This window comes from Ips typographus, linkage group LG14, assembly GCF_016097725.1.
Source record: "Ips typographus isolate SLU linkage group LG14, UJ_Ityp_2.0, whole genome shotgun sequence".
In the NCBI taxonomy this organism is placed as follows: Eukaryota; Metazoa; Arthropoda; class Insecta; order Coleoptera; family Curculionidae; genus Ips; species Ips typographus.
Genome location: NC_138435.1, coordinates 1302651 through 1317935, shown reverse-complemented (window position 1 = coordinate 1317935; position 15285 = coordinate 1302651). Strand labels below are relative to the sequence as shown.

The 15285-nt window shown below is 36.1% G+C and overlaps 3 protein-coding genes across 6 annotated transcripts in view; 1 reads left to right on the top strand and 2 right to left on the bottom strand.

The window, feature by feature from the left end:
* Positions 1-9443, bottom strand: part of LOC145737956 (calbindin-32) — a 46293-nt gene extending 36850 nt beyond the window's left edge. For 2 of the 3 annotated variants that reach the window (XM_081992814.1, XM_081992816.1), the window contains exons 1-2: positions 9238-9443; positions 1020-1042 (exon numbers count right to left, since the gene is read on the bottom strand). The gene's annotated coding sequence lies outside the window, so the exon portion shown is untranslated. The remainder of the gene's footprint in view (positions 1-1019; positions 1043-9237) is intronic. The other variant, XM_081992815.1, reaches the window with a different exon arrangement.
* LOC145737938 (uncharacterized) overlaps positions 1-15285 on the top strand; it is a 116405-nt gene that overhangs the window by 43174 nt on the left and 57946 nt on the right. The window lies entirely within an intron of this gene.
* Positions 9576-14703, bottom strand: LOC145737952 (uncharacterized). Of its 2 annotated transcripts, none has more exons than XM_081992807.1 (2): positions 14547-14703; positions 9576-10958 (listed from the first exon to the last, which is right to left on the bottom strand). In XM_081992807.1, exon 2 carries the CDS (start codon positions 10948-10950, stop codon positions 9673-9675), a length of 1278 nt encoding a protein of 425 aa, XP_081848933.1. In that variant the 5' UTR covers positions 10951-10958; positions 14547-14703; the 3' UTR covers positions 9576-9672. The 2 variants fall into 2 exon arrangements, with proteins under 2 accessions (XP_081848933.1, XP_081848932.1); XM_081992806.1 differs by lacking the exon at positions 14547-14703 and adding an exon at positions 13089-13214.

Below are 15285 nucleotides of genomic sequence, written 5' to 3'. Positions count from 1 at the left end.
TTTACTCTAACCACACATGTACAACAGGAAAATCCAGTATGGTTGATACGGTGTGTTCAATATTTTTTTCCATATTGAATTGACAGACGATTTGACAGCTGACTGGTGGTTTTGACAGATAATCCAAGTACCGCATTTATTTGTTTACCAACAAAATTTGATTTTTTGTAGTCAAAATCCACTGTTTATTTGTTTTTCCTTGTATTGACGTGTACGACAGTACTCACGTGACATAAGACCGTTGTCACGTGACACTCGGCTACGTCAACTTGGCTTTGTCAAAGTTGTTAAACGAAAAACGCATATTTTATATTGTTGTGTCACTCTAGTCAAGTTTTAACAGTTCATACTGGTTTGACAGTTGTCACGTGACACTCAGTTCCGTTACGTCAAAAGTGTCTGTCAAGCAAACATTTTGACAGCTCACAACTTAAACTATTTTTTGTGTATCGTTTGATCGGTGACAACTCGTTTATTTCAAACATTTCCTAAAAACGCATCATATGATTGTTGATAGGCAATTAAAGGGGCTGTCACGTGACGTTAAAACGACCTTGCTACGTTTGACCGCTATAGGGCGCCAAAGTCGTTCAAAACTACTGTCAGAACAGTTTTACAGATATTTTAAGGGAATTTTCGTGCGTTTTTCCACGTGAAACTAGGAAAATCTTGAATATACGAATATTGCACGAGAAAACAAACACGCCAGCCAGTATTTCTAAAATTTCCGTTTTTTCCCCGTAAACATCGGAATTTATCGATCGTAATAAAACAATCCTAATAGACTGAATTATAGGCCTAAAAGTTCGATTTAATGTATACGATAATGTAAATAATAGAACGAAAAACGTAAATTTGCAATTTGTTTTCTTTGGTTATCTTGTTATTGGTCAGCGAATACTCGTGGCAGATAAAAGTCGATAATTATGTAAACAAACCAGTTACGCAATTTTTTTTTATATAAAACGTGACTAAATTAATTAATTAACCAATAAGTTTTATACAAAAATTGCACTTACCTTGCAGGGGAGGGGAGGGGCACCTGAAACAAAACAGAAAACTACTATACTAATTAAGATTTAAAATGTTTTGGAATTCGCTAAATTCCAGGATTTTTTTTGGAAAGTTTCCAGTACTGCCCTTGCTGTGTAATTCAAGTAAGTAGGAAATTTCAGGTCCGTAACTGCCCAAACACCCAAATTATTGCCCAAATTGTGTTTCATGTGAGTTGAGTGGGCTTTCTGCAATTATCTGTTTGAATTTGCCAGTTTAACGAGTTCCAGGATTTTTCTTGGAAAGTTTCCAGTACGGCCCTTGCTGTGTGATTCAATTAAGTACCTTCAGTGAAAATTTCAGATCCGTAACTGCCCAAATACCCAAAACAATTTTGGAAAAATGGGCGGTATAGTTTTTCAGTTCTATCTCCCAAACAAATTGACTGATTTACTTCAAATTTGTGGTTGCAGCGTTAGAATGGAAAGGCAAACAAACCTAGCCATCTTTGACCGCCCCCAGGGGGCAAAAATTGTTTACAACCCTTAATTTTAATGTTTTTTTCTTTAATCCACACTATTGACGTTCATCAATATTAGCATTCTAATAGAGGAACAAAAATCGATTAAACAGGCTGACCTGAATATTTTCCACTGAATAAATAACGAAAATGATGGTTTTCTTAAAATCACCAGCACCAGTTGAATTCACTTATTTTTATTTTTTAAACAACATAAACAATAAAAATAGAATTTTGTAATCGCCATTTTTCAGGAGAACCGTAAAATTCGTAATTAATATCAGCAAATTGTACGTTTATATGGACAATCAAAATTTTATTGTTGATTTGTATACAGAAAAAGTGATTTTTATTGTTTAATGCTGAAACTATTAAATTCAATAATTTTTTTGTTTACTTTTAGTTGTTATAGTCTAAACATTATTTTGGTTACGAATTACGTTAGAAACAACCAACTAATTCGTCACAACTGTCAAAATCCCACCCATGACACCCGCTGATTTCACCTTAATTTACTCCCTTACTTGACAAGATACGTCAAAATGTCATAGAAAACAAAAGATAGAGTAGATTTCAAGCTTTCTAAAAATATCCCCACATGAGTTGCTTGGTCATACCGTTTGGCCGCTAGAGGGCGTCAAAGTTGCTTCATCATAAAATCACTAATTTTTAGACACCCGCTGATTTCACCCTAATTTACTCCCTTACTTGACAAGATACGTCAAAATGTCATAGAAAACAAAAGATAGAGTAGATTTCAAGCTTTCTAAAAATAACCCCACATGAGTTGATTGGTCATACCGTTTGGCCGCTAGAGGGCGTCAAAGTTGCTTCACCATAAAATCACTAATTTTTAGACACCCGCTGATTTCACCTTAATTTACTCCCTTACTTGACAAGATACGTCAAAATGTCATAGAAAACAAAAGATAGAGTAGATTTCAAGCTTTCTAAAAATAACCCCACATGAGTTGATTGGTCATACCGTTTGGCCGCTAGAGGGCGTCAAAGTTGCTTCACCATAAAATCACTAATTTTTAGACACCCGCTGATTTCACCCTAATTTACTCCCTTACTTGACAAGATACGTCAAAATGTCATTGAAAACAAAAGATAGAGTAGATTTCAAGCTTTCTAAAAATAACCCCACATGAGTTGATTGGTCATACCGTTTGGCCCCTAGAGGGCGTCAAAGTTGCTTCACCATAAAATCACTAATTTTTAGTCACCCGCTGATTTCACCCTAATTTACTCGCTTACTTGACAAGATACGTCAAAATGTCATAGAAAACAAAAGATAGAGTAGATTTCAAGCTTTCTAAAAATAACCCCACATGAGTTGATTGGTCATACCGTTTGGCCGCTAGAGGGCGTCAAAGTTGCTTCACCATAAAATCACTAATTTTTAGACACCCGCTGATTTCACCCTAATTTACTCCCTTACTTGACAAGATACGTCAAAATGTCATAGAAAACAAAAGATAGAGTAGATTTCAAGCTTTCTAAACATATCCCCACATGAGTTGATTGGTCATACCGTTTGGCCGCTAGAGGGCGTCAAAGTTGCTTCACCATAAAATCACTAATTTTTAGACACCCGCTGATTTCACCCTAATTTACTGCCTTACTTGACAAGATACGTCAAAATGTCATAGAAAACAAAAGATAGAGTAGATTTCAAGCTTTCTAAAAATATCCCCACATGAGTTGATTGGTCATACCGTTTGGCCGCTAGAGGGCGTCAAAATTGCTTCACCATAAAATCACTAATTTTTAGACACCCGCTGATTTCACCCTAATTTACTCCCTTACTTGACAAGGTACGTCAAAATGTCCTAGAAAACAAAAGATAGAGTAGATTTCAAGCTTTCTAAAAATAACCCCACATGAGTTGATTGGTCATACCGTTTGGCCGCTAGAGGGCGTCAAAGTTGCTTCACCATAAAATCACTAATTTTTAGACACCCGCTGATTTCACCCTAATTTACTCCCTTACTTGACAAGATACGTCAAAATGTCATAGAAAACAAAAGATAGAGTAGATTTCAAGCTTTCCAAAAATAACCCCACATGAGTTGATTGGTCATACCGTTTGGCCCCTAGAGGGCGTCAAAGTTGCTTCACCATAAAATCACTAATTTTTAGACACCCGCTGATTTCCCCCTAATTTACTCCCTTACTTGACAAGATACGTCAAAATGTCATAGAAAAGAAAAGATAGAGTAGATTTCAAGCTTTCTAAAAATATCCCCACATGAGTTGATTGGTCATACCGTTTGGCCGCTAGAGGGCGTCAAAGTTGCTTCACCATAAAATCACTAATTTTTTGAAATTTTTAGACACCCGCTGATTTCACCCTAATTTACTCCCTTACTTGACAAGATACGTCAAAATGTCATAGAAAACAAAAGATAGAGTAGATTTCAAGCTTTCTAAAAATATCCCCACATGAGTTGATTGGTCATACCGTTTGGCCGCTAAAGGGCGTCAAAGTTGCTTCACCATAAAATCACTAATTTTTAGACACCCGCTGATTTCACCCTAATTTACTCCCTTACTTGACAAGATACGTCAAAATGTCATAGAAAACAAAAGATAGAGTAGATTTCAAGCTTACTAAACATATCCCCACATGAGTTGATTGGTCATACCGTTTGGCCGCTAGAGGGCGTCAAAGTTGCTTCACCATAAAATCACTAATTTTTAGACACCCGCTGATTTCACCCTAATTTACTCCCTTACTTGACAAGATACGTCAAAATGTCATAGAAAACAAAAGATAGAGTAGATTTCAAGATTTCTAAAAATATCCCCACATGAGTTGATTGGTCATACCGTTTGGCCGCTAGAGGGCGTCAAAGTTGCTTCATCATAAAATCACTAATTTTTAGACACCCGCTGATTTCATCTTAATTTACTCCCTTACTTGACAAGATACGTCAAAATGTCATAGAAAACAAAAGATAGAGTAGATTTCAAGCTTTCTAAAAATATCCCCACATGAGTTGATTGGTCATACCTTTTCGCCGCTAGAGGGCGTCAAAGTTGCTTCATCATAAAATCACTAATTTTTAGACACCCGCTGATTTCACCCTAATTTACTCCCTTACTTGACAAGATACGTCAAAATGTCATAGAAAACAAAAGATAGAGTAGATTTCAAGCTTTCTAAAAATATCCCCACATGAGTTGATTGGTCATACCGTTTGGCCGCTAAAGGGCGTCAAAGTTGCTTCACCATAAAATCACTAATTTTTAGACACCCGCTGATTTCACCCTAATTTACTCCCTTACTTGACAAGATACGTCAAAATGTCATAGAAAACAAAAGATAGAGTAGATTTCAAGCTTACTAAACATATCCCCACATGAGTTGATTGGTCATACCGTTTGGCCGCTAGAGGGCGTCAAAGTTGCTTCACCATAAAATCACTAATTTTTAGACACCCGCTGATTTCACCCTAATTTACTCCCTTACTTGACAAGATACGTCAAAATGTCATAGAAAACAAAAGATAGAGTAGATTTCAAGCTTTCTAAAAATATCCCCACATGAGTTGATTGGTCATACCGTTTGGCCGCTAGAGGGCGTCAAAGTTGCTTCATCATAAAATCACTAATTTTTAGACACCCGCTGATTTCATCTTAATTTACTCCCTTACTTGACAAGATACGTCAAAATGTCATAGAAAACAAAAGATAGAGTAGATTTCAAGCTTTCTAAAAATATCCCCACATGAGTTGATTGGTCATACCTTTTCGCCGCTAGAGGGCGTCAAAGTTGCTTCATCATAAAATCACTAATTTTTAGACACCCGCTGATTTCACCCTAATTTACTCCCTTACTTGACAAGATACGTCAAAATGTCATAGAAAACAAAAGATAGAGTAGATTTCAAGCTTTCTAAAAATATCCCCACATGAGTTGATTGGTCATACCGTTTGGCCGCTAGAGGGCGTCAAAGTTGCTTCATCATAAAATCACTAATTTTTAGACACCCGCTGATTTCATCTTAATTTACTCCCTTACTTGACAAGATACGTCAAAATGTCATAGAAAACAAAAGATAGAGTAGATTTCAAGCTTTCTAAAAATATCCCCACATGAGTTGATTGGTCATACCGTTTGGCCGCTAGAGGGCGTCAAAGTTGCTTCATCATAAAATCACTAATTTTTAGACACCCGCTGATTTCATCTTAATTTACTCCCTTACTTGACAAGATACGTCAAAATGTCATAGAAAACAAAAGATAGAGTAGATTTCAAGCTTTCTAAAAATAGCCCCACATGAGTTGATTGGTCATACCTTTTCGCCGCTAGAGGGCGTCAAAGTTGCTTCACCATAAAATCACTAATTTTTAGACACCCGCTGATTTCACCCTAATTTACTCCCTTACTTGACAAGATACGTCAAAATGTCATAGAAAACAAAAGATAGAGTAGATTTCAAGCTTTCTAAAAATAACCCCACATGAGTTGATTGGTCATACCGTTTGGCCGCTAGAGGGCGTCAAAGTTGCTTCACCATAAAATCACTAATTTTTAGACACCCGCTGATTTCACCCTAATTTACTCCCTTACTTGACAAGATACGTCAAAATGTCATAGAAAACAAAAGATAGAGTAGATTTCAAGCTTTCTAAAAATATCCCCACATGAGTTGATTGGTCATACCGTTTGGCCGCTAGAGGGCGTCAAAGTTGCTTCATCATAAAATCACTAATTTTTAGACACCCGCTGATTTCATCTTAATTTACTCCCTTACTTGACAAGATACGTCAAAATGTCATAGAAAACAAAAGATAGAGTAGATTTCAAGCTTTCTAAAAATATCCCCACATGAGTTGATTGGTCATACCGTTTGTCCGCTAGAGGGCGTCAAAGTTGCTTCATCATAAAATCACTAATTTTTAGACACCCGCTGATTTCATCTTAATTTACTCCCTTACTTGACAAGATACGTCAAAATGTCATAGAAAACAAAAGATAGAGTAGATTTCAAGCTTTCTAAAAATAGCCCCACATGAGTTGATTGGTCATACCTTTTCGCCGCTAGAGGGCGTCAAAGTTGCTTCACCATAAAATCACTAATTTTTAGACACCCGCTGATTTCATCTTAATTTACTCCCTTACTTGACAAGATACGTCAAAATGTCATAGAAAACAAAAGATAGAGTAGATTTGAAGCTTTCCAAAAATATCCCCACATGAGTTGATTGATCATACCGTTTGGCCGCTAGAGGGCGTCAAAGTTGCTTCATCATAAAATCACTAATTTTTAGACACCCGCTGATTTCATCTTAATTTACTCCCTTACTTGACAAGATACGTCAAAATGTCATAGAAAACAAAAGATAGAGTAGATTTCAAGCTTTCTAAAAATATCCCCACATGAGTTGATTGGTCATACCTTTTCGCCGCTAGAGGGCGTCAAAGTTGCTTCATCATAAAATCACTAATTTTTAGACACCCGCTGATTTCACCCTAATTTACTCCCTTACTTGACAAGATACGTCAAAATGTCATAGAAAACAAAAGATAGAGTAGATTTGAAGCTTTCCAAAAATATCCCCACATGAGTTGATTGGTCATACCGTTTGGCCGCTAGAGGGCGTCAAAGTTGCTTCATCATAAAATCACTAATTTTTAGACACCCGCTGATTTCATCTTAATTTACTCCCTTACTTGACAAGATACGTCAAAATGTCATAGAAAACAAAAGATAGAGTAGATTTCAAGCTTTCTAAAAATATCCCCACATGAGTTGATTGGTCATACCGTTTGGCCGCTAGAGGGCGTCAAATTTTCTTTACCATAATATGATAATATCACATATTATACAATTGTATTGTAAATATTTTTTAGTCAGATTTCATGTAAATCTTAATCCGGCCGAGTTTCTGGCAACGAAATGGTGAAAAATGTTAACTTAGGTTAGGTTAGGTCTAACTCTGTTAGTTTTTGAGATATCAAAAAACTGACTGCATCAGCGTCTTTTCCGGGAAATTTTAACATGAAATGACACCGAGACGTCAACTGTAACTTGACAAATAAAAAAATAAATTAATTTAATTTTCTGTCAAAATATTGACTTGCACCTCATTTTAAAGGAAATTTTACGTAGTTTCAAGAAATGACAGACAAAATGACGTCCCAGGCCGCCATTTTGAATTTCCTGTCAAAATATTGACTTGCACCTCATTTTAAAGGAAATTTCACGTAGTTTCAAGAAATGACAGGCAAAATGGCGTCCCAGGCCGCCATTTTGAATTTCCTGTCAAAATATTGACTTGCACCTCATTTTAAAGGAAATTTCACGTAGTTTCAAGAAATGACAGACAAAATTGCGTCCCATGCTGCCATTTTGAATTTCCTGTCAAAATATTGACTTGCACCTCATTTTAAAGGAAATTTCACGTAGTTTCAAGAAATGACAGGCAAAATGGCGTCCCATGCCGCCATTTTGAATTTCCTGTCAAAATATTGACTTGCACCTCATTTTAAAGGAAATTTCACGTAGTTTCAAGAAATGACAGGCAAAATGGCGTCCCAGGCCGCCATTTTGAATTTCCTGTCAAAATATTGACTTGCACCTCATTTTAAAGGAAATTTCACGTAGTTTCAAGAAATGACAGACAAAATTGCGTCCCATGCCGCCATTTTGAATTTCCTGTCAAAATATTGACTTGCACCTCATTTTAAAGGAAATTTCACGTAGTTTACCGTCCTTGTCCTAATACAAATAAGTCTCACTTGTCAAAAAGAACCCAGTAAAGTGTAACAATATTTACACTGATTTCACCAGTGCTTCAGGATTTTAGCAATCCTAACCTCTTCATATCAAACTAGATTACCAACTGTCAAACGACGCAACTGTCAAAAGCTCTACTCATATAGTTAGTCGACTAATACAAGTTTTCAATTTTGTACCGCTAATCGTAGACTTTCTCAAATTTTGTGAAACTGATTTTGACAGTGTTTGTGACAGACCGGAAATGTCAAAACTGTCAAAATCTTACCAGTGAAGCTATAAATTGTACAGTAGAATTATAAAGGGTAAAAATTAGTTTATATACAGGAGAAAGTTTGCAAATTCCATAGTAAACAAATGAGTTTTCAAACCTTGACCCGTTTTTGCGTGCGTGTGTATTATGTATATTTACATATTTATTAGAACAAGAATAATTATTTTATACTGTTATTAAATGGAAGGACTTTTCAGAAAAAAATCCTTAATTACTATTAAAAAATTCACTAAATTTAAAAATGGAATAATTATCAAAAAAAAATAAAAATTTTTAACTAAAACACTCCCAAAGAAAAAATTTGTATTAAATAAATAAATATGCATTTTTGTTAACTTACAGGAATTTTTAAAAAAAGTACAATTTTTGTAGAGACTGAATAAAAAAAAGAAGAAAAGAAAAAAATTTAAAAGATAAAGAATAACGGAAATAAAAAAAGGAAGAGAAATGAGACAAATACAAGGCAGTGAAGAATGGGAGGTTGGTGCAAAAAGGGCGTGTGTTAGTGGACAACAGTATTTAGAGGAAAAAGTGCAAAATTTTAAAAATCTGCAAAAACTCAAAAACACTAGGAGTGATGAAAAGGAGAAACTTTTTTTTTCTAACTTTGACTGACTTGGTTTGTGTTTTTTTAATTGCTAGAGCAATTTGTCAGCTAAGTTGACAGAAAAATATCAAAATATGGAATAAAAACTTACTGAAATATCCAGAAAATGTCCAGAAAACGTCGTAGTAGCACCCAAATACGGTCCAAACCACTTTAGACGCACAAAACAGCCCGATCCAAACTGAGAGAGACAGCGCTCAGCTTACCCCAGCGTTTTCGGGGGTTTGCGCTTGCGAAAACGAGGCGTGTTCGATTCCCATTCAGGAATTTCGGGATACGGAAAATCGAGTGGGATCCTGACCATCCAGAAACAAAGATGGTCAATTAACTAGCGCTTTATTAATGAAAATCACGTGATTAGCGAGAGTAGCTCCTGATGACGATTAGATCAAACAGAGCACTCTGTCAAAATAACTGAGCTGTCAAAAATTGATGGATAATAAGCATAACAGAGTACTTTTTATTTTATTAGACGGAAATGAACACATTTTCAATACTTTTTACTATAAATATGTAATTTTTTTCACTAGTGGGAAATTACCATTACAATTAAGGTTGTAAATATCGTGTTACAGGCCAAGGCCCACTTATTTCCTATAAAATTGGCGCCATTTTCAGGCTGAGACAAATAAACGGCAAAACCATCAACCACAACCACCCCCTCTTCCACCCCCCTAACCAAACCGTACAGGGTGTTGTTGCATATTAGTGCACTACCAGAAACTACAGTGTCGTTCACTAAACCACCGATACTGTACGAGTGATTACTGTAAATTGCTTGAGCCACGCTGTAGCTAACTACAGAGTGATTGAACACACTGACCAAAGTGCAGTCGACTAGATCTTGCAGGGTGTTGTTAGGGGAAATTTCCACCACTTTGGCTGCTGAGGAGTTTAAGTGCAACACCACCAAGTCCCTGTACGTTGTGTCGTTGACAGTTAACACGTCATAAACGTCATCACTGTCAATTGGTGAAGCCTTGACCTTCAACACTTCTAGATCAATGGAGAAGGTTTCAAACACCTTACGGTGGATTACTGCTTGGTTTACCCCAGTTACTGCACCAAGAATGGTTTGGTTGGCCACTTTACTCCACACTGATTGGAGTAAATCACCAAAAACCCCCTGATCAACATCAACTTTCAGTTGATCCCAAATAACCAAAGCTTCACCCAATGAGATGTGGTGCAACTCAAGCAAAACTAGAAACTCATCAACATCATCGTAAATCAACTCGATTTGTTTGATGAAAAGCAGTTTTGCTGTCCCCCAACTCTCCTCCACGCTGATCCCCAGTAAGGAGCAAGCTTCCTCCCACTTCTCCAGGGAAAAGTTCCCCTTACTAAACTCCTCCCAAGGATCAGGACTGCCATACTGCATCCCCATGGAGAACTGTGCTACATCAATCCCAAGCACTATCAGCGCATCTCTGAGGTTTGTAGTTCCTGCCAGATTGTGCTGTTCCAGGAAGTCGTTGTAAAAGTCCCGGAAAGTCAGATTGAACAAAGTCAGACCGTACTGCAGGCCGTCCAGACTGAAAACAGCACTTTCGGTCACGTTGAGTTGCTCCAAAACCAGCTGAGTGGCGGTAATGTTGGTGGAATTGATCGCAAACAAGCTTAGAAGATCAGAAGTGGTGATGTTGTGCTCAGAAGCGGTGTTGTAAACGATGTTCAGGATGTACGAGGGGATTGTGCTGTTGTTGAGGCTGAAGTCCAGGTGGATCAGAAATTCGGCGGGGGTTTCGTTCTGAGCTAAGGTGGAAGAGATCAGAACTATGAGGAAGACGATTGTTTTGCACATTCTGAGACCTGCAACAAAGCTTCACTTAATTGTATATGGGACACTGTGTATACTTTTACGTCAGTCACGTTTAAATAGATTGTGAGGCCACCTAATTGAGCCGATTTAAGTCCGTTTGGCATTTTTCTAAATATGCTACATAAACAAACTTTAAAATCCTTAATTTTTACTGAAATTCGCGGTAAATTTTCAATTACAAAGTTGCGAAACCACCAAACTTGATGAGATAACCGGAGAGCTTTAGGCATATGATTCTGGTAAACAACACTCCAAAGTAAACACGTTAATGACAAATTGTTATTGTTTAAACGAGGATTTTGTTTGAGAAAAGTTACGTCAGTAATAAAATATCATTTTATGAAACAAGTAGGAAAATCACCTATTTTATGTAACTCACATTATGTGGATGTGGCCTAAATGGTCACGTGTTTGCTAGCTTTTATTAAACTTTGGCTTTGTAATTGTCTCTCTCTCTCTATGTATTATATCTGGAATGTAGGCCAACTTCCTGAACGAGTGTAACAGAAAATCGCATGCAAAAGACAAAGACAGAACGTTTTAGGGCCCGATAAATTAGGAGGTTAGACTGTTAGAGCCGAGAGAATTTAGATTGAGCCTCAGGTGTTTGACTCAAAATCGATTAAGAAGTTTACTGTGTGAGATTTTTGTAGAAAATTTAGATTTTTCTCTACGAGTGTTTTAAAACTTTTTAAAGTTTCTGGAAATTTGCCAGAAACCTCCAAAAAAGTCCTAAAATTTTTTAGAGCTTCTGGAATTTGGCAGAAGTTTTTTAGAATCATGCTGAAAGAGTCAGAGACCTCTAAAAGCTACCAGAAATTGTCAGAGGCCTCTACAAGTGTCTTAAAAGTTTTTAGAGTTTCTGGAAATTGGGAGAGGTCTTTAGAATCATGTTGAAAGCACCAGAAACCTCTAAATGTTACTGGAAACCAACCAAAATGTGCCAGAGGCCTCTACAAGTGTTCTAAAACTTTTTAGAGTTTCTGTAAATTGGGAGAGGTCTTTAGAATCATGTTGAAAGCACCAGAGACCTCTAAAAGCTACTGGAAACCAACCAAAATGTGCCAGAGGCCTCTACAAGTGTCCTAAAACTTTTTAGAGTTTCTGGAAATTGCGAGAGGTCTTTAGAATCATGTTGAAAGCACCAGAGACCTCTAAAAGCTACTGGAAACCAACCAAAATGTGCCAGAGGCCTCTACAAGTGTTCTAAAACTTTTTAGAGTTTCTGGAAATTGCGAGAGGTCTTTAGAATCATGTTGAAAGCACCAGAGACCTCTAAAAGCTACTGGAAACCAACCAAAATGTGCCAGAGGCTTCTACAAGTGTCTTAAAACTTTTTAGAGTTTCTGGAAATTGGGAGAGGACTTTAGAATCATGTTGAAAGCACCAGAGACCTCTAAAAGCTACTGGAAACCAACCAAAATGTGCCAGAGGCCTCTACAAGAGTCCTAAAACTTTTTAGAGTTTCTGGAAATTGGGAGAGGTCTTTAGAATCATGTTGAAAGCACCAGAAACCTCTAAAAGCTACTGGAAACCAACCAAAATGTGCCAGAGGCCTCGACAAGTGTCCTAAAACTTTTTAGAATTTCTGGAAATTGGCAGAGGTCTCTAAAATCATGTTGAAAGCACCAGAGACCTCTAAAAGCTACTGGAAACCAACCAAAATGTGCCAGAGGCCTCTACAAGTGTCCTAAAACTTTTTAGAGTTTCTGGAAACTGGGAGAGGTCTTTAGAATCATGTTGAAAGCACCAGAGACCTCTAAAAGCTACTGGAAACCAACCAAAATGTGCCAGAGGCCTCTACAAGTGTCCTAAAACTTTTTGGAGTTTCTGGAAATTGGGAGAGGTCTTTAGAATCATGTTGAAAGCACCAGAGACCTCTAAAAGCTACTGGAAACCAATCAAAATGTGCCAGAGGCCTCTACAAGTGTCCTAAAACTTTTTAGAGTTTCTGGAAATTGGGAGAGGTCTTTAGAATCATGTTGAAAGCACCAGAGACCTCTAAAAGCTACTGGAAACTAACCAAAATGTGCCAGAGGCCTCTACAAGTGTCCTAAAACTTTTTAGAGTCTCTGCAAATTGACAGATCATTATGTTTTTGTTATTTTAAAATAAATTACCTTTAATTGATGTTTTTTCTCTAATATGTTACTAGCACATGACACCACCGCCACAACGAATTAAGTAATAAGGCAAGATAGTGTAAATGAGCAAAATTAGTTGACAAAAATTTCGAAAAAGCAAATATACAGAGTAAATATAAAACTTGTTTAATCAAGTTAAGATAAAACGTTCAGACGCTATTGTAAGTGATAAAAATTTGGAACTTCCAGTTCGTTTCATTACTCTAAATTGCTCCATTTTGCCAATGGGAGAGTAAATCAATTTTCTCGGGACAATTTCCAATAATGCTGTCTGGGAGCATTTTTCTGCTTGAAAAAATGGTATTCAGGCCACGTTTCTAGACTCTTTTTTTTATTCCGTTCGTTTGCCAGTGGGTCTTATTAATACTGTGGGTAATTGATTGAACAAACACGACCAAAACTATGTTCAGTGACTATAACGATGTGAAATTCCTTCGAGACATCGAAAATAGAGCTTTCAGAGCCATGAAAATGAAATTTTTATGTCTTGTCTGGCTACCCGGAATGGGAATCGATTTGTTGGTTGAATACGTCTATTGGAATAACATATTTCTTTACTTTTACTTGGTTTATTGGAAAAAAGTGTGAAAATTACTGTTTTTCCTAAATTAGTCAGTTTGACAACAATGCAATTATATTTGGAGAGATTGCAATGAGGATTTTTACAAGTATTTAAAAAAAAAAACACAATTTGGCAACATTGGAAACAAATTTTATTTGAGAATTGACAAAAACGACACTACACTCAAAATTTTGAAAATTTATATCCAAACAAAATCTGTCCAAGTAGAATTTTGATTTTGAAGGTATTGACAGCCTCCACAAAAAAATTTCAACAATGACAGTTGACACTTGACAGTGCCAGAATTTCCAAAAATGTAAATGAGCCCACATTTCCCTCAATTCAAATTTTTGAAAATTAACATATCTCCAAAACCTGTGAGTGAATTAGACAGCCTTTACAAAAAATTATTAAATTTCTGTTAACTATACCAGTGGTTTAATATTGCTGGCGCCATCTGTTAACGACTAGCAGCATTTTTCGCTAGTAAGTGAAACGTCAATGAACTCCTCGTATTTCGGAGATATCGACACTCGTCAATAGATGGCACATGTTTCATTAAGTAAACTTTAATTTTTATACCTTTTGTTATGTAATTACTAAAAATCTTCTTTTTAAAAAGCTCATAAATCTGCGACAAGTGTTTCTGCTTATTGGCTTCATCAGGCTGTAAAAAATTACTTAGGTGAAACAGTATTTCATTACTTCACCAGTTTTTCCAGAAATTATATAAATTTCCTTATTTTTAATTTTTTTCTAAAAACTTTATTTTCTTCTTCTTTTTTTTTTCTCATTATTGCATCTTTCTCTGTTTTGCTACGTTCTCATCCTACTCTTAGCATTTTCTTTTATAGAGAAGAAAAAACACTTACCCCAGTTTACTGTGTATACAATTATATTAGAGATGGCAGAAAAATCAATAAAAACTTAGAAAAAGTGAGCAAATCATTACATTTACTCATTCCTACAAAATTTTGATTACTAACTACATAATTCAGTGATGAATATTACTAATAATTCATATTATGGTTAATCGCGATATTTCCTAATAACAAAAATGTTTCAAGTACTTTTTTGTTTGGTTATGAGGTTAATATTATCACTCAGGTATTTGATAAGAGCGTTAGATGACTAAAGTACCCCTTTTGGTGCACTGTTTCTTTTAAACCTGAATAACTTTCTTATTTGGCTGATATGTTACGGACTTTTATACGTCGATGGTTAAGCAAATAAAACGAGCTTTCCAACGATATAAAAAATCAAATCCTTAGGTTGGCAGGTTTTCGAGATATGAATTTTCAAAAAATTAACGTGAGTGGGTTTAAAAGTCCCTATACTACGTTCTTGTCAATTACGGCTTTGTCAAGCGACTGTCATTCATGAAATTTTTAGGGGAGGTTTTCAAAACCCCAATTAGTTTATAATAAAAAAATCAAGACCGTACCTTATCAAGTTTTCGAGATATTAATTTTTAAAATTGCTTTCCAAGTGTCTCCTTACATTTTTGCCCGATACTATAATCAGTAATAATGCAACCGTAAAACGTGTTTTCAATGGAATTACGTTAAATTACTATTAATTGATTATTATTGTTTGCTTTCTTTGTAAGCC